This window comes from Anomaloglossus baeobatrachus, chromosome 4 (genome assembly GCF_048569485.1).
Source record: "Anomaloglossus baeobatrachus isolate aAnoBae1 chromosome 4, aAnoBae1.hap1, whole genome shotgun sequence".
Taxonomy (NCBI): domain Eukaryota; kingdom Metazoa; phylum Chordata; class Amphibia; order Anura; family Aromobatidae; genus Anomaloglossus; species Anomaloglossus baeobatrachus.
Genome location: NC_134356.1, coordinates 426,129,568 through 426,152,191, shown reverse-complemented (window position 1 = coordinate 426,152,191; position 22,624 = coordinate 426,129,568). Strand labels below are relative to the sequence as shown.

The window sequence follows — 22,624 nt, the reverse complement described above, 5'->3', positions numbered from 1 at the left end:
CATAGAAGGTATGATTAACTCTTTATTACCCAGATTGCCACCGCACCAGGGCAATTCGGGATGAGCTGAGTAGAGTCCCCTGGGACTGTCGCATCTAATGAATGCGGCAATTCCGGGCGGCTGCTGGGTGATATTGTTAGGGTGGTGGGCTCCCGATAACATGGTGCTCTCCATCCTGACAATACCAGCCTCCAGCCGTGCGGCTTTATCCTGGCTGGTATCAAATATGGGAGAACCGCATTTTTTTTTTTATTATTATTATTATTTATTTTACTGCACGATATAGACCCGCCCGCCGGCGGCTGTGATTGGTCGCAGTGAGACAGCTGTCACTCAGCTTGGGGACGTGTCTGATTGCAACCTATCATAGGCGCCGGTGGGCGGGGAAAGCACGGAATAACTAATTGACTAATGAAGCGGCAGCCATTTTCTGAAGAGGAAAAGACGCAGCAGATTTGTGACAGATGTGGAGCAAGATGCCTGTGATCGGTGAGTAGGAAAGGGGGAGGGATTGTGCTGGGGACGCAGGACGCATGCAGATAGCAACATGTGCACGTAGCCTTACTGTGAAAAGCCACGTTTATGGTGATAGAACCGTTCTTGAACCTGGTCGGATGGGTGTCTCTGTTTTCCGGTGCCAGCGCCTCCTCTTTCGGCCATCTTTGTCGTCCTTCTTCTGAAGCCAGGGTGCATGATGCATCCTACCTCATGCGCACAGGCGGGCACTGAGGTCCTGCGCAGGCACACTTTGTTCTGCCCTGAACAGGGCAGATCAAAGTATTGTAGTGCGCCTGCACGGGACCGGCGAGTGTGTATGATGTAGGACACGTCATGCACACAGGCTTCAGAAAGAGGACGAAGATGGCCAAAAGAGGAGACGCCGGCACCAGAGAACGGAGATGCCCATATGACCCAACTCTACCGCAGTGACCGTTTACGTAAGTATTATAAAGTGATTTTTATGTTCTACACAGCGGCCTGGGCTCTTATATACAGCATGTTAGAATGCTGTATATAAGAGCCCATTGGGGTGGACGCAGCTTATAGGCCCCAAAACTGCTGAGAGGTTCCCTTTAAAGTCCAGACTTAAATCCCATTGAGAATCTGTGTCAAGACTTGAGAATTGCTGTTCACAGATGCTCTCATCCAATCTCACTGAGCTAGAGCTATCATACAAAGATAAATGGACCCAAATGTCAATCTTTAGATGTGCAAATCTGGTGGACAGCTAACCTAAAAGACATGCAGAAGTAATTACAATAAAAGGTGGTCCTATAAAGTATTCACTCAAGGGGACTGAACACAAATGCACAAAACATTTTGAAAACCATGTATCATTTCCTTTACACTTCGCAAATATTTCAAATATTTGCTACTTTGTGTTGCCATATCTCATAAAATCCCAATAAAGCACATTTAAGTTTGTGGGTGTAATGTGAAAAAATGTAGAAAAGTTCACAGGGTATGAATACTTTTCTAAGCTACTTTATATGTAACTAGACACACTCAAGAATATTTCATATTTTTCTATTTTTTTTTATGAAACATATGTATATATATTACTTATACTATGTAGTGTGATTTCATTATATAATTTCATTAAATAGTTTATTGTCCAAAATATTTTGTACAAAAATACTTACAGGGGTAGACATTATCTAGGTGCAAATGCATTCTGTATTAGGAGCAGCAAAAACCGTATTAAAAATCTGTAATTTGTCCTTGGTAGAGATGAGTGGACCAGTTGAAGTTCGGATTCCCCGGGTTCAGCCGAACTTTAGATAAAGTTCAGTTTGAAACTCCGGCTTGATGTGAACTTGATTCCAGAGTCCGAACCCCATTGGAAGTCACGGATTGGGCAGTTCGGCTCTGCGCCCACATACAGCTAGCCATATACATAACATTTCCAAGGGAAGGCATGTTTTCTTTTTTTGACACGCTACATCCAAAAGTGTTGTTTATATCCCCAGTGAGAACCATTCAGAGACTGCAAGTGAGTCCCACTGGGCCGAGCACTGAACATACCTGTGCACACCAGCGCTCGATTGATTGGTTAGCATATGTACAGCACTCGATTTTTTAAAGGCCGTATTCGGTATGAACCCCGAACTTTACGTTTCGGATTCGCTCATCTCTAGTCCTTGGTCATTGTGTCAGACTCCTGTAAGCTAGGCAGTAAAGTATCTTGTGCAGATTTAACAATATAATCTACAGTGCATCCACCCATATCCTGTCCACCACCATTAACTTGGGAACGGCGGCAGCTAAAGGCATAGAAGTGGTGTCTAGGTATAGTAAAGTAGCCATGCGCTACGTAATGAAACCACATATAACGCCACCTGGTGGAAAACAACGGAGTTAGCATTTTTATTTCAAAAACGGAACGAGATAAAGAAAAAAAGTGAATTACAAAGTTGTAGGGCATCATCAATTCAATACGAATCGACACCTTGCATACAGAAATGCTATGATATGAAACCCATGACCCCCCCAAAATATTGAATGCTGGTCATGCATATGTCGCTCATTTAACTTTGATGCTCAAAGTGGCCACCGTCAGCTGCAATGCACATCTGGACTCTGGCCAGCATACTGTATCTTGCTGCACATTGTGCAATATGGTAGGTGACACGTTTGCACAAGCATCTCTGATACGTCGTTGTAGTGTGACGCCCCTGGACTAGTCAGGTTGTCACAGGGTACTGCACGCGCTTTATCTCCCTGGGTTCCCAACTTTCGGCACTGTCTCCACCAGCATCCAAAATCCGAATCACACCCTGTCAGGCACACCAGTGGGCTGCTAAGCTGGAATAGGGCCGCCCACCTAGGGGTCAGGCAGGGAGGTGGGAGGTGACAAGTGAGCAGTTGAGTGGTAGCCCTCAAGCAGTGAGGAGCTTGGAGGAAGCTGGGAGTTGGAGCTCCCAGGAGAAAAGCAGATTGCGTTGCAGACGGTGGTCTGGACCCGGAGGACTTGGAGACCCGGTTGCGAAATATTGGGACTGGGTGCCTGGCTAGTCAAGGAAGATGGTCGGCAGCTGCAGTCTAATAGCCAGTCTGGGGCCGAAAGCATGTCGCGGTACTGGACCCTAGGTCGGGGAGAGGCTTCAAGCAAGCCGGCAATTAACCAGCGGACAGGACCCTTATAGACTGTTACCACGAGGCTTAGAGATCGGGGGTACTAGCGCAACGAGGGGGATAGGGCTTTCCAAACAAAGCAGCCTACTGAAATCCCAAGCGAGAGCTCCTGAGAGACAGCTCCTCTACTACCCATAGTAGGGAGTGGGGCCCGGACAGCTTCAAGCTTACGGGCTACTTGGACACTTCTAAAATTCGGTGCAAGAAGGCAGTCACCAGACCATCGAGCAGTGCTGCAGGGGACGGAACCCGTACGAGCTCCCAAAGTAGGGAGCGGCACCCAGAGACTTGGTTTACCACGTTGTCAGCGTCTGCTTTCCTTCTGAGTGAGTACCTGATTAATCCCTGCTACCAGCGAGTCTGCGCTCCCCCTGCAATCCATCCCACCATTCAGGGTCTCGGGGCCTTTCCCTACCCGTGAAGGGTAACATCATCTGGCTGCCCCACTCCATCACCCTGGGTACTCCCAACGGCAGCGGCGGTACTCCCTATTACCGCACACCACGGGTGGCGTCACGAACTACCTATCTTCCCTGTAAATAACCCCCCATCATGTTTCGGAGTGACCCCGAGCCCCCGGGTCCGGAGACCCTCGAGCCACGAGTAGCGACGCCCGGATCCGAGCGGTTCGACCGCTGCTGGGGAGGTACACGTCCGGGACAGTAGGTGGAGGGTGTCACATACACCTGCTGTTTGATGTGACCTCACAGAAAGAAGTCCAATGGGGTCAGGTCAGGTGAGCGTTGAGGCCACTCCACGCAGCCACCATACCCAATGACTTGTAGGAAGATCTCCATGAGGTATCGCTTCATGTCCACAGCCTTGTGAGTTTTACACATTCTAATCATAGCATTGTATGCAAGGTGTCGATTTGTATTGAATTGATGATGCCCTACAACTTTGTAATTCACTTTTTTTCTCTATCTCATTCCGTTTTTGAGAAAAAAATGCTTACTACGTTGTTTTCCACCAAGGTGGTTTCATTGCATAGCACATGGCTACTTTACTATACCTAGACACCACTTCTATGCCTATAGCTGCCGCCGTTCTCAAGTTAATGGCGGTGGACAGGATATGGGTGGACACACTGTATATACATCATTAAACATATCTCTTCTTATGAGTATTGACTACTTGTAGCCCTAGCTTTAATGACACAAACTTAACCAGAGGTTTGGGGTTTTTTTGTTTTTGTTTTTTTTTTAACTAAATGAGTACAATTAAGGGCACATTATATTACATAGAAGACATGGGGCCCATAATACTATATGGAAGACGATGTGACTATGTGAGAGCATTATACAATGTGGAAGGCAATGTGGGGGCATTATACCATATGAAAGGCAATGTGGGGCCTTATACAACATGGAAGGTAATATAGGGCCCATTGTAAGATATGTAGGATTATGTGTGACCCATTATACTATATGGAAGGCAATGTGGGCCCATTACACAATTTGGAAGGTAGTATTGGGCCCATTATACTATATCGAAGATTATGTGAGACTCATCATACTATATGGAAGGCAATGTGGGGCCCATTAGACTATATGGAAGGTAATGTGGGGTCCATTATAATATATGGAGAACGATGTGGGGCAAATTATACTGTATACAGTGTGCAGCTCATTATACAAAATACATGACTGTGTGGCGCCCATGATAATATGTGGAGGACTATGTGCGGTATATTATACTGTATAGTAGGCAATGTGGGGCCAATTATACTATATAGAGGACTGTTGTGATCCAGTGACCGAGGAGGAGCAGAAAAAGAGCAATAACTTGGAAACCCAGAAAATAACCAGAGTGGCTGGAACCTTAACGGACTGCAGACCTAATACTGACACACAACTAGAAGTAGCCGTGGGACGTGTCTACGATGACCTAGTCGTCTCGACACAGCTGGGAAACTAAATACTCTAACAGAGAGAAATGTAGAAAAGCTAATCTGCCTCGGAGTAGTCAGCCCCTCACATGTAAAGATTACGGTTATCTAGGAAAACACAATACGTAGCTAGAGAACAGACTTAGCAAATATGAGAACCAAAACTATCTGCATAGGAAAGAATAGGCAAGAGCAGTGACTGCAGCCGTAAAAACCCTAATAAATACCAGCACGCCTGACATGGAAAAATACTTAGCCTGAACAGTCTCTCCTCTACTATATCAGTACTCTGGTGTTACTGGGATCCAAGAAAAACATTGACATAGAGAGGGGACTGAATATTGTACCAAGCATGACAAATCACAATACATAACTGAACATGGAGCAAGGTACACAGATACTCCCAGCAGTGAATAATCCAATTCTACCAGGAACTCCACACAGGCAAAATCACAAGAAAATGAAAAACCATAAGCAAAGGTACAAGACCAACTTATCTGAGAGGAGTTCTGGTAGACACAAAGAACAGGGCTGGTTTCAGGAAGTCCTTAGAATACAGGAAATACAATTGAGCACCGGCAAAGAACAAAAGGAAGCTACATAGTTATATAAGCCCAAACCAAATGGCCTGATTGCAAATCCTACTCAGCTGTCCAGTTCCCACTCAGCAAGTCAACTGCATTACCAGCACTGACCACAAGAGAGAGCCCCAAACTGGAATCTAATTCAAATGTATTCACAACAGAGGACTATGTTTGTTGCATTAAACTGTGTAGAGTGCTGTAGAACTCATTATACTGTATGAAAGGCAATGAGGAGCCCATTATACCATATGGAAGGTAAGGTGCAGCCCATTATACTGTATGGAAGGTAATGTGTGGCTCATTATACTGTATGGAAACAATGTGGGGCCCATTATACTGTATGTAAGCCAATGTGAAACCCATTATACTGTATAAAAGGCAATGTGGGACCCTTTTAATTATTTTATTTATTTATTTTACTGATTTATAGCGCCATTAATTCCACAGAGCTTTAAAGACGTGATCATCACTGTCCCCATTCGGGTTCACAATCTAAATTCCCTATCAGTATGTCTTTGTAATGTGGGAGGAAATCGGAGAACCCGGAGGAAACCAATGTAAACACAAGGAGAACGTACAAACTCCAAGCAGATGTTTAAAGGGCTAATAGGGGCCATTATACAGTGTGGAGGATTGTGTTGGTGTAACACCCTGGGGTCGAGGGGGTTAATCCGAATCGTCGCCGGGCCAGAGATGCAGAACCTCTGTGCTGTCACGGAGTGGCCTGGCCCGGTTTCGTGACCCCGAGGAGTACAGGGATGGGAAGGTGAGGGTGATGGGAAGGTGGTGGAGAATGTGGTTGACAGTGAGGAAAGTCTCCTTAGATCGTGACGCCGCATGCGGTATGGAGCCAAGTAATAGCTGCCGCTGCTGATGCTGTCCTCTGCGGCAGATGTCACTGCCAAGGTGGTCTTGCTTCCCGCAGGTGAAGCTAAGTCCCAGGGACATGATGATGGTAGAATGAAGTAATATGTTGTGGGTGCAAGGTTGAGGGCGACGACAAGAACTGGACAACACAGGTTGGAGTCTCCTTTTACCATTTACTGGTTCTCGGTGTAGTCCAGGATTTAGTGGCCCGGTCAGCCTGGAAGGGGTTTATCTCTGCCTGGTAGTTGTAAGTCTCCTTCTGTGCGCAGGTGTAGGTCGCTGTGGCCTGAAGCTGCACAGCGTCCCTCTTCTATGTGTGTTTGTATATTCTGTCTGACAGGTAGCACGAGACGGTACTGGGGCCGACTCTGTAGCAGCGACCCCGGGCTCTTTCTTGCCACTTCGCCTCCGGATTTCAGATGGGCCAGAAGAGGTAAAATCTTCTGCCCTCCGGCGTTACTACTGGGCCGTAGTACTCAGTAGTCTGGGATGCCAGTATCCCGCTCTACACTGTGTGCAGAATTATTAGGCAAATGAGTATTTTGATCACATGATAATTTTTATACATGTTGTCCTACTCCAAGCTGTATAGGCTTGAGAGCCAACTACCAATTAAGTAAATCAAGTGATGCGCATCTCTGTAATGAGGAGGGGTGTGATGTAATGACATCAACACCCTATATAAGGTGTGCTTAATTATTAGGCAACTTCCTTGGGTCAGAAGAGAGGTTTGACGGGCTCTGAAAAGTTGAAAATTGTGAGATGTCTTGCAGAGAGATGCAGCAGTCTTGAAATTGTCAAATGTTTGAAGCGTGATCACTGAAAATCAAGCGTTTCATGGCAAATAGCCAACAGGGTCGCAAGAAGCGTGTTGGGCAAAAAAGGCGCAAGCATATGGCATGGCCTACTACTTACCAACGGCTGACCTGTGGTGGTCTGTTAGACCTCTATTGGCCACAGTTTTCTGTAATCAATCTGGTGGTGCCAAGAGGCAGAGGCCGACGTATCATTGATGCAGGCAATGTAGCCACACTGTGGCCCAAGAGGTAGGGGGGCTCTCTATCAACCTGAAATCAGCAAGAAGTTTCTCTCATGGACAAAACTGTTGTGTAGCACAGAGCCCATGTACTGTTCTTGCACATGGGCCTTTTATGTTCTACGTCAGACACTGCCAGGAAGTATATGAAGAGAGGCTCTTCACTCTTTCAGACTCCTTGTTCATACAGAGTTTTTTGTGGTGTTCAAAAACATTGCTAAGCAGTCTATTAAATGCTTCTTTTTGGGAGAATTTTTGGTGATTTTTTTTATTTCCTACAAATTTTTTGAAGAACCTTTTTTTCTAGACATGTGTTTTCTGTAGCCTTTTAATATGACAGCTCCTATTTTCTAGAAATTTCCTTCAAAATCTGAGACTTCAGGGGAATGGTCTGTGAAGCATCACATACAAATCTGAGGCAAAGAGGCATGGACCACTTGCTCTCAGGACCCTGTGCCTACTCCCCAGCCTCCTGATGAACCTTTATATGAGAAGGAGAAATGCGTCGAGGCAAGGCAAGGTTGAGAGACCTGCATCTAAACAGGGAATTAATGAATTGCTTTTATTAATCTTTTTTGAGACTGGTTAGTGTATGTGGTGTTAGGGATATGAATTTATCCTAAGTGTCTCCCTTGTGACTGGGTTATGTTCAATTGTGGTAGTGGTATCCACTACCCGGTTCTGAGTAGCCCTGGGTATCTGTGGTGACTTTCCCACAGGACTATCGAGTTTCGTGATTTGGGTGCTTAAGTCCTTATTTGCACTTTCTTTCTGGTACTTTATGGAACTAATTCCAGCCCGCTCTATCATGTTTTGCTTAGGTTCTTGAATGGCATAATATTGTGGTTATCCTATATCAGCAGGGACAGGAAAAGGGCAAACCAACGTGGAACTAGGCGCCCAAAAACTTAGGGTGTCATACCCTCCTTGGCTAGGTAGGGTCAAACTTCCTAGTGTTACCTAGGGTACGCCTTAGCCTATATATACCTGTCCCAGACGTTTTGCGCCCTATTCCCTGCTGGTTTTTACATTTTGTATAGTGGCTTTGTATATTGGGTGTGTATTCTCATATTTTAAAAATATACTAATAATAAAGTGTTTTTTTATTGGGGTTTGAGGTGTTTTGTAAAACGTTTGTCTATACACTTCCCGACATTATTCATAACTGTTAGGCTACTTTCACAATTGCATTCAGCGCAATCCACCACTATGGAGAATAGCGCAGTCCGTTAACACACTGCGCTATTCTCCATAGACTTGTATTGACGAGGTACCGTAACGCAAGTGTCTGCGTTGCATCCATTATTTTGATGCAGCATCGGGTGGAGGGAACGCTGCATGTAGCGTTTTTTGTGTCGTTAAAATAACGCACTTTGACGGATTCCGTTAGAATCCGCCAAGGTGTCTATCGATTGTCTATGGGGCGGATTCCGCCGCAATGCACTAAGCGGCGGAATGCGCTGACGGATTCAATCACGTTCTACTTCGCATGCTCAACATAACCAGCAGAACGATCTAAATTGTTTAAAATTACTCCTGGTCTCACCCCCTCTCTCATACTCACCTATCACCGGTGCGGCGCTGCACAGCTGTCACACTCCTCTGGCGGCTTCTCCTGCTTTTGTAAATGCCGGCCACTCATTATTCCATTTCGTATTCACTGCTTTCCCCGCCCACCGGCACCTATGATTGGTTGCAGTAAGACACGCCCCCACGCTGAGTGACAGCTGTCTCACAGCAACCAATCACAGCCGCCGGTTGGCGGGTCTATATTGTGCAGTACAATAAATAAATAAATAATTTAAAAAAACAACGTGTGGTCCCTCCCACTTTTGATATCAGCCAAGGTAAAGCCACACTGCTGAAGGCTGGTATTCTCAAGATGGGGAGCCCCATGTTATGGGGAGCCCCCCAGCCTAAAAATATCACTCAGCAGCTGCCCGGAATTGCCGCGTCCATTAGATGCGACAGTCCCGGGACTCTACCCGTCTCATCCCGAATTGCCCTGGTGCGGTGGCAATCGAAGTAATAAGGAGTTAATGACAGCCCATAGCTGCCACTAAGTCCTAGGTTAATCATGGCAGGCGTCTATGAGACACAGTCCATGATTAACCTGTAAGTGAAAGTAAATAAACACATACACCCGAAAAAATACTTTATTTGCAATAAGAGACAAAAAAACACCCTTTTTCATCACTTTATTAAAATCCCCAAACACCTCTCCAGGTCTGGTGTAATCCACACGAGGTCCCGCGACGCATCCAGCTCTGCTACATGAAGCTGACAGGAGCAGCAGTAGAACACCACCGCTCACTGTGAGCTTCACGCAGCAACTGAAGTGAGTCGCGCTGTCAGCGGGAACGTCACTGAGGTAATGCCTGTGTGTGTGCGGTGATGATAGGTGCGGTAGTGCCTGCGTGTGCGGTGATGATGGGTGCAGTAGTGCCGGGGTATGTGCGGTGATGATGAGTGCAGTAGTGCTGGGTTGTGTGTAGTGATGATGGGTGCGGTAGTGCCTGCGTGTGTACGTTGATGATTGGTGCGGCAGTACCTGCGTGTGCGGTGATGGGTGCAGTAGTGCCGGTGTGTGCGGTGATGATGGGTGCGGTAGTGCCTGCGTGTGTGCGGTGATGATGGGTGCGGTAGTGCCTGCGTGTGTGCGGTGATGATGGGGGCTGTAGTGTCGGGGTGTGTGCGGTGATGATGAGTGCAGTAGTGCCAGGGTGTGTGTGATGATGATGAGTGCGGTAGTGCCTGCATGTGTGCGGTGATGATGGGTGCGGTAGTTCCTTAATGTGCGGGGATGATGGGGGCGGTAGTGCCGGGATGTGTGTGATGATGATGAGTGCGGTAGTGCCTGCGTGTGCGGTGATGATGGGGGCGGTAGTGTTGGGTTGTGTGTGATGATGATGAGTGCGGTAGTGCCTGCGTGTGCGGTGATGATAGGGTCTCTCTCTCGCGTGGCTAGAAAACTTAACGCAACGCGTTATTTCCCAGGAATCCATTGCCTTTATTATCACACTATTTGCAAGGCATCCGTCACACAACGCATTGTAACGGATGCCGCACAACGCAAGTGTGAAAGCGTCCTTAACTGTAAAGAGGGAAGGGTTAAACAACATTTGAACTCATGTGTAGAAAGAAATGTCATATGTCGGTAACTTAGGTGTCAGAGCTGTTGAAATAGTTTTGTAATTATGATTTTTTTTTATTTACAGAGATATTCGAATTGTTCTGTTCTGCTTGTCTTTTTTGCAGTAAGTAGATGAATAAAGCACCCTAATCATCCAACTTCATGAAGTCTGTACCTTCGGATTTACTAATACATGACAATCTTTTTAAGTTCCCTGTTAACTCTCATTATGAAGTAATTCTTCAACTCTTCTTAAGGCCATGTATTATCACTTAATAAAATATGTGTTGTAAGGTTAAGCTCACCTGGACTGGATGGCTGCAACGAAGAACAAAAGTTCAAGGATGATGGTAGATTCCTTAAAACGCGATTTATGGATGATACCTTGAAACAGAGAATTTTAGCATCACATTAATAAACCTAAATAGATGAACACAGCTAAACTTAAGTTAAGCTAAACCAGTGCAATAATTGTTTTGTCACTAAGGACTGTGCAGTCGGACGTCATTTGGCTTCATTCATAGAACATGATTAGAACTCTGCCGGTACGGCATTTGATTCAGGTCATCAAATGAAACATGATTAAGGTGACTACTTTGCAATCATGACAGATTATCTTTCTAATGCTACTCATAAACATATTAAGGATTTTTGTATTGTAGGACTAATGTATACTGCCAGTCTTACTGCCTGAATCATTGCTCTGTAAGTGCATCAAACAATGACATCAATCAGATACCACATAATGGGATCAAATGGCTTCATTTTAGTTCTAAAAATGTGGATTTTATTTTATTTTTTGTTTTACTGCTGAAGTTATTATCCAACAGAGGGCTTAGTTTTAACTCCACATGTACTGTAGCAAACAAACTAGGCCACTTTAGGGTTAATATTTAGAAATGTGCATTATATATAAACTAATATATTCAACTTAAATCTTTCTTTTTCTCCTTAACCGACCATTTTTATGCGCTGTGTATTTAAAGAATGGCTGTTGATGGAAGGACATGTAACCATACACACCATCTAGCCTTTAGTTTCCTGTGTGCAGTATGTTTTAATGGAGGAGGATGAATGTGCATGGTGACATGTCCCTCAATCAAACAGCGAATGGAACCACCCTGTAAGCAGAATAAAAGGCTGGCCAATCAGTAATCAAGAAAACAGAGTATTTTCTTAAGTTGCACATGTTTATATGTTCACCAGTATACACGTGCGCTGACTAGTTATAAGCGAGCACGAAAAATGATCGAATGCTCAGTACTCAAATCGAGTAGATCGGACACTCGGATGGGATCAATTCGAGTAACAAGTATAATGGAAGTCAATGAGAAACTCAAGCAATTTTCCAGAAGGCCCTTCCAGGAGTGCTGGGAGGTAGGCAAACCCATAAAATTCATGGAAACAGTGCTCAAATGTAATGGGGAACAGAATAGGGCAGATGCCTGGACATATCTCTGACTCCTAGGTCGCTGCTGAGAACAGAGTTGTCAGAGTAGCAGTCCACTTTTTCTGACTGACAATAAAAACATACAAACCAAAGATAAAATGGATTTTACAGGGAAATAATGTTAAGAAACATACTTTCCTATACAATGACTTGTAAATAAGACAAAATTAAAAAAATAAGAAAAAAAAATGTCTCATTCACCCCTTAATAGTCAGGCCATCTCTCACTATTTTTCCTGATGTCTATAACTACAGTAGATGACATAGTAGATAAAACTACACTCACCTGTAGTCACCTTATTTGAGCATGTGGTCTATATGACATGGTCAGAAACATCCTGTTTAATTTATGAAAAAGGGTTTCTGAAACTCACAAAGCCTATTTGGACAATGCAAGAACTGCAAAAATTAAAAGGAAGAGGGAATCTGATACACCCTGTATTACACATAAAGGCAGGCCTCATACACATTGTTAAAATTGTTAGGTAGTGGGACTCCTAGGCTCCAAAAGCCGCTGCACTGTATGCAAGGGCTGCTAAAAATTAGAAAGAGGGACTGCAGTACACCTTGGCAGACAAATAGAGGAGAGCCTCTGGAAACATTTATTTTTTCCTTCTGTTAAGCTCTTACTGACCTAGGACGTACTGGTAGGTCCCAGGTCGTCTCCTTGTCTTTGATGCGGGCTGACACACTGAACCCGCATCTTTCTTTACACAAGTCAGCTGATCAGATCAGCCGACGTGTGCCTCTAACAGCCTTGGGAGGATCAAAGATGTGCCCGCTGCTGTTATCTAGAAAAATCCTGCTGACAATCTCTGACAGCGTGAATTAACACGTACTGGCATGGGAGCGCATTATTTCCTGCTCCGATTGGCGACCCCGTGATGTAATCGCTGGGGGTCAGCTGATGACCTCTGTGTTTGTCATGACAAACTTCCTGTGAATACTGGCTCAGAGCCAGCATTCATAGATCATCATTTCTGCTGTACAGTGCAGTGCTGATGCATAGCTCTGTAAAGTACAAGCGATAAGATGATTGCAACTTCAAGTTCCCTAAGGGGACTAGTAAAAACAATAAAAAATGAAAAAAAAACTTTTTGAAAATATGAAAAAAATAAATTTTAAATCACCCCCCTTTTGCCCCATTGAAAATAAAATAATAATCATAATAATAATACACATATTTGATATCACTGCATTCAGAAATGTCTATCAAAATACAAAATAAATTAATCCAATCGTTAAACAGTGTAACGTAAAAAAAATTGCCATGTATGTTTTACCATATAGTGAACATGGTAAATAGAAAATCCCCTAATACAATGGTGGAATTATAGTTTTTTTTCTAATTTCACCACAATTGGAATTTTTTGCAGTTTTCCAGTATATAATATGGTAAAATGAATGGTTTCTTTCAAAAGTACAACTTGTCCTACACAAAACAAGCCCTCAAATGGCTATATTGATGTAAAAATTAAAATGTTTTGTCTCTTGGAAGAAGGGGAGAAAAAAAAGGAAAAAGACCATCGTGGGAAGGGGTTAAGGAGTGGGACTCCTAGACTGGTAAAGGCTATGCACTAAGTGCAAGGGCTGAAAAACATTTATACCTGCGGGTATACATGTATATGTGTAAGAGAATTGTAGAGGTAGGCCTCATACTCATCATAAACACCCTGGAAAAATTAAGAGTGAGGGTCGCATGATGATCCTCTAAAAATTATGAGTGAGGGCAAGTTGTTTACAATCTAAAAATTTCGAGCAAGGGCCGCCTGATGACCCTCTAAAAATGTTAAGTGAGGAACACCTGTTTACCCTCCTAAAATTTGAATCAAGGACCACCTGATGACCCTCTTAATGTGTGGAGCAAGGGTGACCTGATGAACCTCTAAAAATTTTAAGAGAGGGCAGCCTGTTGAGAACGGTCAGCCTGTCTGCACTTTCAGTTGACAGGTAGATGCGCATATCAGTTATTATGCCCCTGGGCGGGACTGGAAAACTGCTCTCGCAAAAGGCTAGAGGCAGGGCAGGCCAGCACCCCCAAGGCGTAAAAGGGAGAATAATTCATGCCACGTATCCAGCTTGGATACTCAGTAGACAAAACCAAAAAAAGACTAGCTCACCTGCAAGACATGCACAGATCAGAAAAAAAACAACAGGGAACAAACAAAAGGGAAAAGATCCAGCACTGAAAATTAACTCATTTAATGCATATTAAAAATATAAACTGTGAACATGGAAGAGAGACAAAAAACACACCTGGTTCTGGTTTACATGTTTCAAGGAACAACCTCTTATGGGTTATGATTAAGAGGTTTTTCCTCGAAACTTGTAAACCAGAACTAGGTATATTTTTTTGTCTGTCTCCTTCATGTTCACAGTTTGTATTTTTAATATGCATTAAATTAGTTTATTTTCAGTGCTGGATCTTTTCTTTTTTGTTTGTTGGATACCCAATAAGTGTATGGCACAGAGGAATCACGGAGGACGCTGGTATGGTACTCCATCACCATTTTCCAAAAATGTTCCCTCCTTGTCAGAGGATCTAATGAAATTGTCCCAGACCTGTTAGTGTTCTCCTGCCTCTGTTGGACCTAGTGTGTGTCTCCCTCATCTTTCCTCCATGGTTGCCTTAGGAACTATGACCTCTGCCACTAGCATTGTCAGATGGGAATTTTTGTAATTGTTCAACTAGGGCCTTCTGGTGTTGCACCATTTTACTAGCCCTCTACGCCGCAGGAAGGAGAGATTTTAAGTTCTCCTTGTAGCATAGGTTTAGAAGGGTGACCATCCAGTAATCCGTTTTGACCAAAATGCGTATAACATGAGGGTCACAGGAAAGGCAGCGGGACATAGAGTCAGCCATGTGTGTCAGATTCCCAACAGGCAAGACTTCCCAGTCCCCACCAGGAGGACAGCTCTCCATCTTCTCCACATCCTCTCTGTCTGTCCTCCTCTTTAACCCATCCATGCTGAACAGACAGGATGAAGCTGGTGTGGGAAGTACCCTCTGTAGCACAGGCAACCATCTCCTGTTCCTCCTCATCCTCATTCCCCTCCTCCTCATTATCAACCAAACCACACTGAGAAGATGAGATGAGGCTGGGTTGGGTAGTATCACCCTGTGTACTTCCTCCATCTCCACCTTCTCCACATGCAAAACATCCTCTTTAATTGTGAGCAGCGAGCATTTGAGTAGACACAGAAGCAAGATGGTTATGCTGATTATGGCATCATCAATCTTCAACACCTTGGTTGATTCCTCAACGTTTTGTAGAATCTGACAGATGTCAGATATCTGTGCCCACTCGTCAGTTCTTATGTGGGGAGGCTGGCCAGAATACTGACGGGCATATTGTAGCTTGTATTCAGCTGCTACCCTCTGTTTTTCACACAACCTTGCCAACATGTGTAATGTGGAGTTCCAGCGTGTGGTCATGTCGCTAACCAGTCAATTAGCTGACACTTGCAGTGGAGGACTCGCAGTCCTTAGCGTGGATAGCACACATGCTGTCCCAGGATCTTACTTGGTCCCAGTCAGCACAATGTTCACTCAGTGTGCCATCAGGGAAATATATCACTTGTCCATGTGCCAGTTGTTAAGATGACCTTTCCAGTAACTGACTTGGACAGGGCATGGGTAATGTTACAGTTTATGTACTGGTGTAAGGCAGAGATGGCATACTGAGAAAAATAGTGGTGGCTGTGAACTTAATTTCAAGGTTTGGCTGCCGCCAGGAGGTTGTGGAAAGCCTCAATATCCACAAGCCTAAACAACAACATTTCCAGGGCAGGGTGTTTGTAAATGTGCTCATTTAGTGTTTGGGCCTGTGGGTGGGTGGCTGGGTATTTATGTTTATGTTCGAAGTTTTGGGATAGGTGCAGCTGAACGTTGGTCTGGGACAAAGAATTGGACGTGGTTGCTGATGGTACTTACGAATGTGCAACGCCAAGTGTAGGTCGGAAGGCATCCACGCCTGCGTCATGCACAGGGGATTGGCAAGCACCTAACAGAGGGAAAGAGGCAGTGGTGTCACCCAAAGACACTGATTGAGGACCCAGATGCTTGGCCCTCCTAATAGAGTGCTTTGATTATTTGCCTGAGCATGCTGATGGTAGTCAGGCTGGTAGTGTTCAGGCCACTGCTGACCCTGTTACAGCACAGGTTGCATATAACTATTTTTTTATGGTCCACACTTTCTTTAAAAAAGCACCAGACTGGAGAACAGCTAGCCTTTGGCCTGGGAACTTGTTGCATGTAGGTGCAATGGAAAACAGTTGCCTGCCTTCTCCCTCTGGCCATCCCACTGCCTTTTGCTGCTTCTTCCTGCAAGTTGTGGTGCTGCGGATGCCTCCCCCTCTACACTGCTGTCCTTGCTCTCCTTGACACCTTCGTAGGTTGGGTCAATGACGTCATCGTCCACCACCTCGTCTTTCACTTCTGCACTCTGGTACTCCTGACTTGTTGACTTAACCTCATCCCTTTTTGGCAACTGTGTCTGATCATCTACCTCTTGAAATACTAATTGCCATTTCCCACCACATTCTTCTGACTGTGGCTTCTCAAATATTTGGCCATCACTACACACAATCTCATCATGCCTTTCTTGAAATGGGCAGGGTGAGAGGTCAGAATCAAGAAATGGAAATGCCTCTGTGTGAACCATCAGCAGCACGTCCACTTGTACTTGTCCGTCCCTCACCGCATGTCATGCACATTTTAAATTAGGTATATAATAAATTCTTGCAAACCTTCTGGTACTAATAGGGAAACTAAAATATTTAGACCTGAAAATTACTTTTGTTTTTAGGTTACAGCAGTATGAGTATAGAAGACCTGTAACGCAATAAACCCTGCCTATATGCCCCTAATCAAAAACTATCCCTCCTCCACCTGCTATCTCTACACTGAATGCAGGTGACAGTGGTTTTGCTAGAGAAAGGACAGTATGTAGCCCTGAAAGGGACTTTTGTTTTAATGGTGCAGCAGTGTTATACAATTACTGCACTAGCAAATAAACACTGCCTATATGCTTGCTCTAATCTAAGCTCTCTCTCCTAGATCAACTCTCTCTGAATCGCTTCCAGAGTGTGCCGAGCATCGCGTCCTCGGGTCTTATAGAACATGGCTATGGCATTACCGTGTATGACAGGCTATCTCCGAATATTGATTGGCTGTCTAACAGCTGTAAAACATATAGGTTTTGAGCACCCACAAAACTCAATCGAGTAATGAGTGAACCCGATCACTGTGATGCCCGATTGAGTATAGAGCAATGGTGAGCATGCTGGCTCATCAGTAGTGCTGACAATCACGTCATTTAAAGCGCCCCTCCATTGGAGTGGCACTTTAAATATAAGTCCCCTGTTCCTTGTCATATACTCATCTTCTGGCGGATTCACCTTTTACCAACACCACTCCGGTCCCCCGATGCCATGTTGTGACTGTAACTTCTGACTGGCCAGAAGTCAGAAGTTAAATCACAAGTTCCCAATATACGAGCACAAAGTCCCGTCAGGTCTCTGCACTGCAATGTCCCACCGATTAAGGAAATTAATATTCATTGTTCCACACACCCACCTCTCTGCACTGAAGCCGGTGCTGAGAGTTGGGCGGGATTATTGGCCTGGGGAGCAGTGAATATTCATTTTCTTTAATAGCAGCACAAATGATTGCCCAGAAACCGACTCCCTACAGCTGGTGGGCGTGTGCTGCTATTAAAGAGAATGATTATTCATGCTTCCACACCCATAATACCAGGAGTGGAGAGCAGCAACAGTAGCAAATATGCCAGCAGCTGACAGCGGTGTAAGTGGGCATGCATGGCAGTGACATCATGCGCTGCGCCATTTACATACTCTAGTCAGTTGCCAGCATGCCAGCATCAGAGAAGGACATCAGGGGAGTGGCGGGAAGGTGAGCATAATTGTTTAATTTTTATATTGTGTGCAGGGTGATGGGGATCATATGTACCAGGATGGTATCACATCCATATTACAGGATGGGGCCATGATGTGGACATTTACTAGGATGGGGACAGAATGGGGACATATGTCAGGATGGACCGTGATGTGGACCTATGCCAGGATGGGGCCACAATGTTGACATATGACAGAATGGGGTCATGATGGGGATACATGCCATGATGGGTCCATGATGTGGAGACATACTAGATTTGGGCCATAAATCTTAATGGGCCCATGATGTGGACATATGCCAGGATGGGGCCATGATGAGAACATATACTAGGATGGGTCCATGATGTGGACATATACCAGGATGGGACATATATCACTATGGGGCCATGATGTGGACATATGCCAGGATGGAGCCATGGTGTGGATACATGTCATGATAGGTCCATAATGTGGATATATACCAGGATTGGGCTGTAAACCAGGATGGGCCCATGATACGGACATACAGTATGCCAGAATGGTGGCATGATGGACATAGGCTGGGATTGAAGCAATGATGTGGACACATATTAGGATGGTGCCATGAAGTGGACATATACCAGGATGGGGACATATGCCAGGATGTGGACATATATCAGGAAGGGGCCTTGATGTGGACATATACCAGGATAGGGACAGGATGTGGATATATACAGTCAGGGCCAGAAATATTTGGACAGTGACACAAGTTTTGTTATTTTAGCTGTTTACAAAACCATGTTCAGAAATACAATTATATATATAATATGGGCTGAAAGTGCACACTCCCAGCTGCAATATGAGAGTTTTCACATCCAAATCGGAGAAAGGGTTTAGGAATCATAGCTCTGTAATGCATAGCCTCCTCTTTTTCAAGGGACCAAAAGTAATTGGACAAGGGACTCTAAGGGCTGCAATTAACTCTGAAGGCATCTCCCTCGTTAACCTGTAATCAATGAAGTAGTTAAAAGGTCTGGGGTTGATTACATGTGTGTGGCTTTGCATTTGGAAGCTGTTGCTGTGACCAGACAACATGCGGTCTAAGGAACTCTCAATTGAGGTGAAGCAGAACATCCTGAGGCTGAAAAAAAAGAAAAAATCCATCAGAGAGATAGCAGACATGCTTGGAGTAGCAAAATCAACAGTCGGGTACATTCTGAGAAAAAAGGAATTGACTGGTGAGCTTGGGAACTCAAAAAGGCCTGGGCGTCCACGGATGACAACAGTGGTGGATGATCGCCGCATACTTTCTTTGGTGAAGAAGAACCCGTTCACAACATCAACTGAAGTCCAGAACACTCTCAGTGAAGTAGGTGTATCTGTCTCTAAGTCAACAGTAAAGAGAAGACTCCATGAAAGTAAATACAAAGGGTTCACATCTAGATGCAAACCATTCATCAATTCCAAAAATAGACAGGCCAGAGTTAAATTTGCTGAAAAACACCTCATGAAGCCAGCTCAGTTCTGGAAAAGTATTCTATGGACAGATGAGACAAAGATCAACCTGTACCAGAATGATGGGAAGAAAAAAGTTTGGAGAAGAAAGGGAACGGCACATGATCCAAGGCACACCACATCCTCTGTAAAACATGGTGGAGGCAACGTGATGGCATGGACATGCATGGCTTTCAATGGCACTGGGTCACTTGTGTTTATTGATGACATAACAGCAGACAAGAGTAGCCGGATGAATTCTGAAGTGTACCGGGATATACTTTCAGCTCAGATTCAGCCAAATGCCGCAAAGTTGATCGGACGTCGCTTCATAGTACAGATGGACAATGACCCCAAGCATACAGCCAAAGCTACCCAGGAGTTCATGAGTGCAAAAAAGTGGAACATTCTGCAATGGCCAAGTCAATCACCAGATCTTAACCCAATTGAGCATGCATTTCACTTGCTCAAATCCAGACTTAAGACGGAAAGACCCACAAACAAGCAAGACCTGAAGGCTGCGGCTGTAAAGGCCTGGAAAAGCATTAAGAAGGAGGAAACCCAGCGTTTGGTGATGTCCATGGGTTCCAGACTTAAGGCAGTGATTGCCTCCAAAGGATTCGCAACAAAATATTGAAAATAAAAATATTTTGTTTGGGTTTGGTTTATTTGTCCAATTACTTTTGACCTCCTAAAATGTGGAGTGTTTGTAAAGAAATGTGTACAATTCCTACAATTTCTATCAGATATTTTTGTTCAAACCTTCAAATTAAACGTTACAATCTGCACTTGAATTCTGTTGTAGAGGTTTCATTTCAAATCCAATGTGGTGGCATGCAGAGCCCAACTCGCGAAAATTGTGTCACTGTCCAAATATTTCTGGACCTAACTGTATTAAGATGGACTATGATGGGTACATATACTAGATGGGGCCATGATGTCGAGATATACCATGATGGAGACATATACTAGTATAGTGAAAGGATGGGAATATATACCAGGATGGGGATATATACCAGGATGGGGACATATACCAGGATACGGCCAGGATGGTGACATATACCAGGTTGGGCCCTGGATGTGGTCATATACCAGGATAAACCCAGGGTGGTGATATATTTACCAGGATGGGGGACATATTTACAATGTATAATGGCATTGTGCATTATGGAACATGGCACCGTGTATTATAGCACATGGCACAATGTTTTATGGCACAATGTATTAGTGCTTGATGTATAATGGCACATGGGACATTCTGTTGTGGCACAATGTTTTATGTCATGATGTATTATGACATGTGTTATGGAACATAGCATTGGGAATTACGGCTCTTGGCAAAATGTATTATGGCTTGATGTATTTATGGCACATGGCACCGTGTATTATAGCACAATGTAATAAGGCACATGGTACAATGTTTTATGGCACAATGTATTATGACTTGATGTATAATGGCACGTCACAATCTATAATGGAACAATGTATGGCTATGTGCCCACATTGCGTATTTGCATGCAGTTATGCTGCGTATTGCACCGCAGTGTAACTGCATGCGTCCTGCATCCCCAGCACAATCTATGAAGATTGTGCATAATCTATGCGCACGTTGCGTTTTAGAACGCAGTGTTTCGGCTGCTGCCAAGACGCTGCGTTCTAAAAAGCAACATGTCACTTCTTTTGTGCGTTTTGGTTGCAATGTCGGTCTTTCTCTCTGTCTGTCGGTCTTTCTGTTTCCCTATCGGTCGGTCTCTCTCTCTCTGTCGATCAATCCCTCTCCCCCCCTCTCTCATACTCACCGATCACTGACTGATCACCATCGCGGCGCTGCATGGCTATCACACTATGGCGGCTTCTCCAGCTTTTGAAAATGCCGGCCGCTCATTATTCAATCTGGTATTCCCCGCTTTCCCCGCCCACCGGCGCCTATGATTGGTTGCAGTCAGACACGCCCCCACGCTGAGTGACAGCTGTCTCACTGCAACCAATCACAGCCACCGGTGGGTGGGTTTATATAGTGCAGTAAAATAAATAAATAATTTTAAAAAAACGGGGTGCGGTCCCCCCAATTTTGATACCAGCCAAGATACAGCCACATGGCTGAAGGCTGTTATTCTTAGGATGAGGAGCCCCACGTTATGGGGAGCCCCCCAGCCTAAAAATATCAGCTAGCAACATCGATTAGATGCGACAGTCCCGGGACTCTTCCCCGCTCATCCAGAATTGCCCTGGTGCGGTGGCAATCTGGGTAATAAGGACTTAATGGCAGCCCATAGCTGCCACTGAGTCCTACGTTAATCATTGCAGGTGTCTATGAGACACCCCCAATGATTAACCTGTAAGTGAAAGTAAATAAACACATACACCCAAAAAAATGCTTTATTTGAAATAAAAGACAAAAAAACACCCTCTTTCACCACTTTAATAAAATCCCCAAACACCCCTCCAGGTCCGGTGTAACCCCCACAAGGTCCCACAACGCATCCAGCTTTGCTACATGAAGCTGACAGGAGCGGCCGTAGAACACCGCCGGTCCTGTCAGCTCCACGCAGCAACTGAAGTGAGTCGCAGTTTCAGCGGAGACGTCACTCAGGTTACCCGCAGCCACAGGTCTTGGGTGGAGGACTCGAGCTAGCCGCGGGTAACCTGAGTGACGGCACCAGTGATCGCGCGGCTCTCTTCAGTCACTCAGGAGATTTGCGGTCTCCGGTGAGTCCTTCACCTGTGATCGCAAAACAAGCCGCGGCACACACACAGAGCTGCGCGATCACAATGAAGTCGGGTGAAGTTCATCCGAGTTCATTCTGATCGCGCGGCAGTGTCTCGCAGCCAGCCATGCTCTTTTTGACACTGCAGTCCCACTTGGCTCTGCTGCAAGACTATGGAAATGCAGCAGAGCCGAGTGGGACCGCACTGTCAAAAATGTGCGTTCTGGAAGCATCCAGAAAGCATGAATTCAGCAGGAATTCTGCAGTTAAAATGCGTCTCAGAACGCAGCTTTTCGGCATTGGTGGTGGCATTGGTGGTGGATTGGGGTTACAGGAGGCAGGGGCAGTGTGTGTTCCAGAAACCGTCGGCTGTGCTGGTGGTGGGACAGCTGTGATGGTACTGCGGCTGGGGCAATTGTACTGCTGCTGGGGCTTGGGCTGCGGCGGCAGTGGCAG

General features: G+C 45.0%; 1 protein-coding gene across 1 annotated transcript in view; it reads right to left on the bottom strand.

Moving 5' to 3' along the window:
* Nucleotides 1–22,624, bottom strand: part of PAX4 (paired box 4) — a 154,090-nt gene that overhangs the window by 84,899 nt on the left and 46,567 nt on the right. Inside the window, 1 exon segment of the mRNA XM_075343539.1 lies at nt 10,949–11,027. Within this exon segment, the coding sequence (XP_075199654.1) occupies nt 10,949–11,027 (79 nt within the window).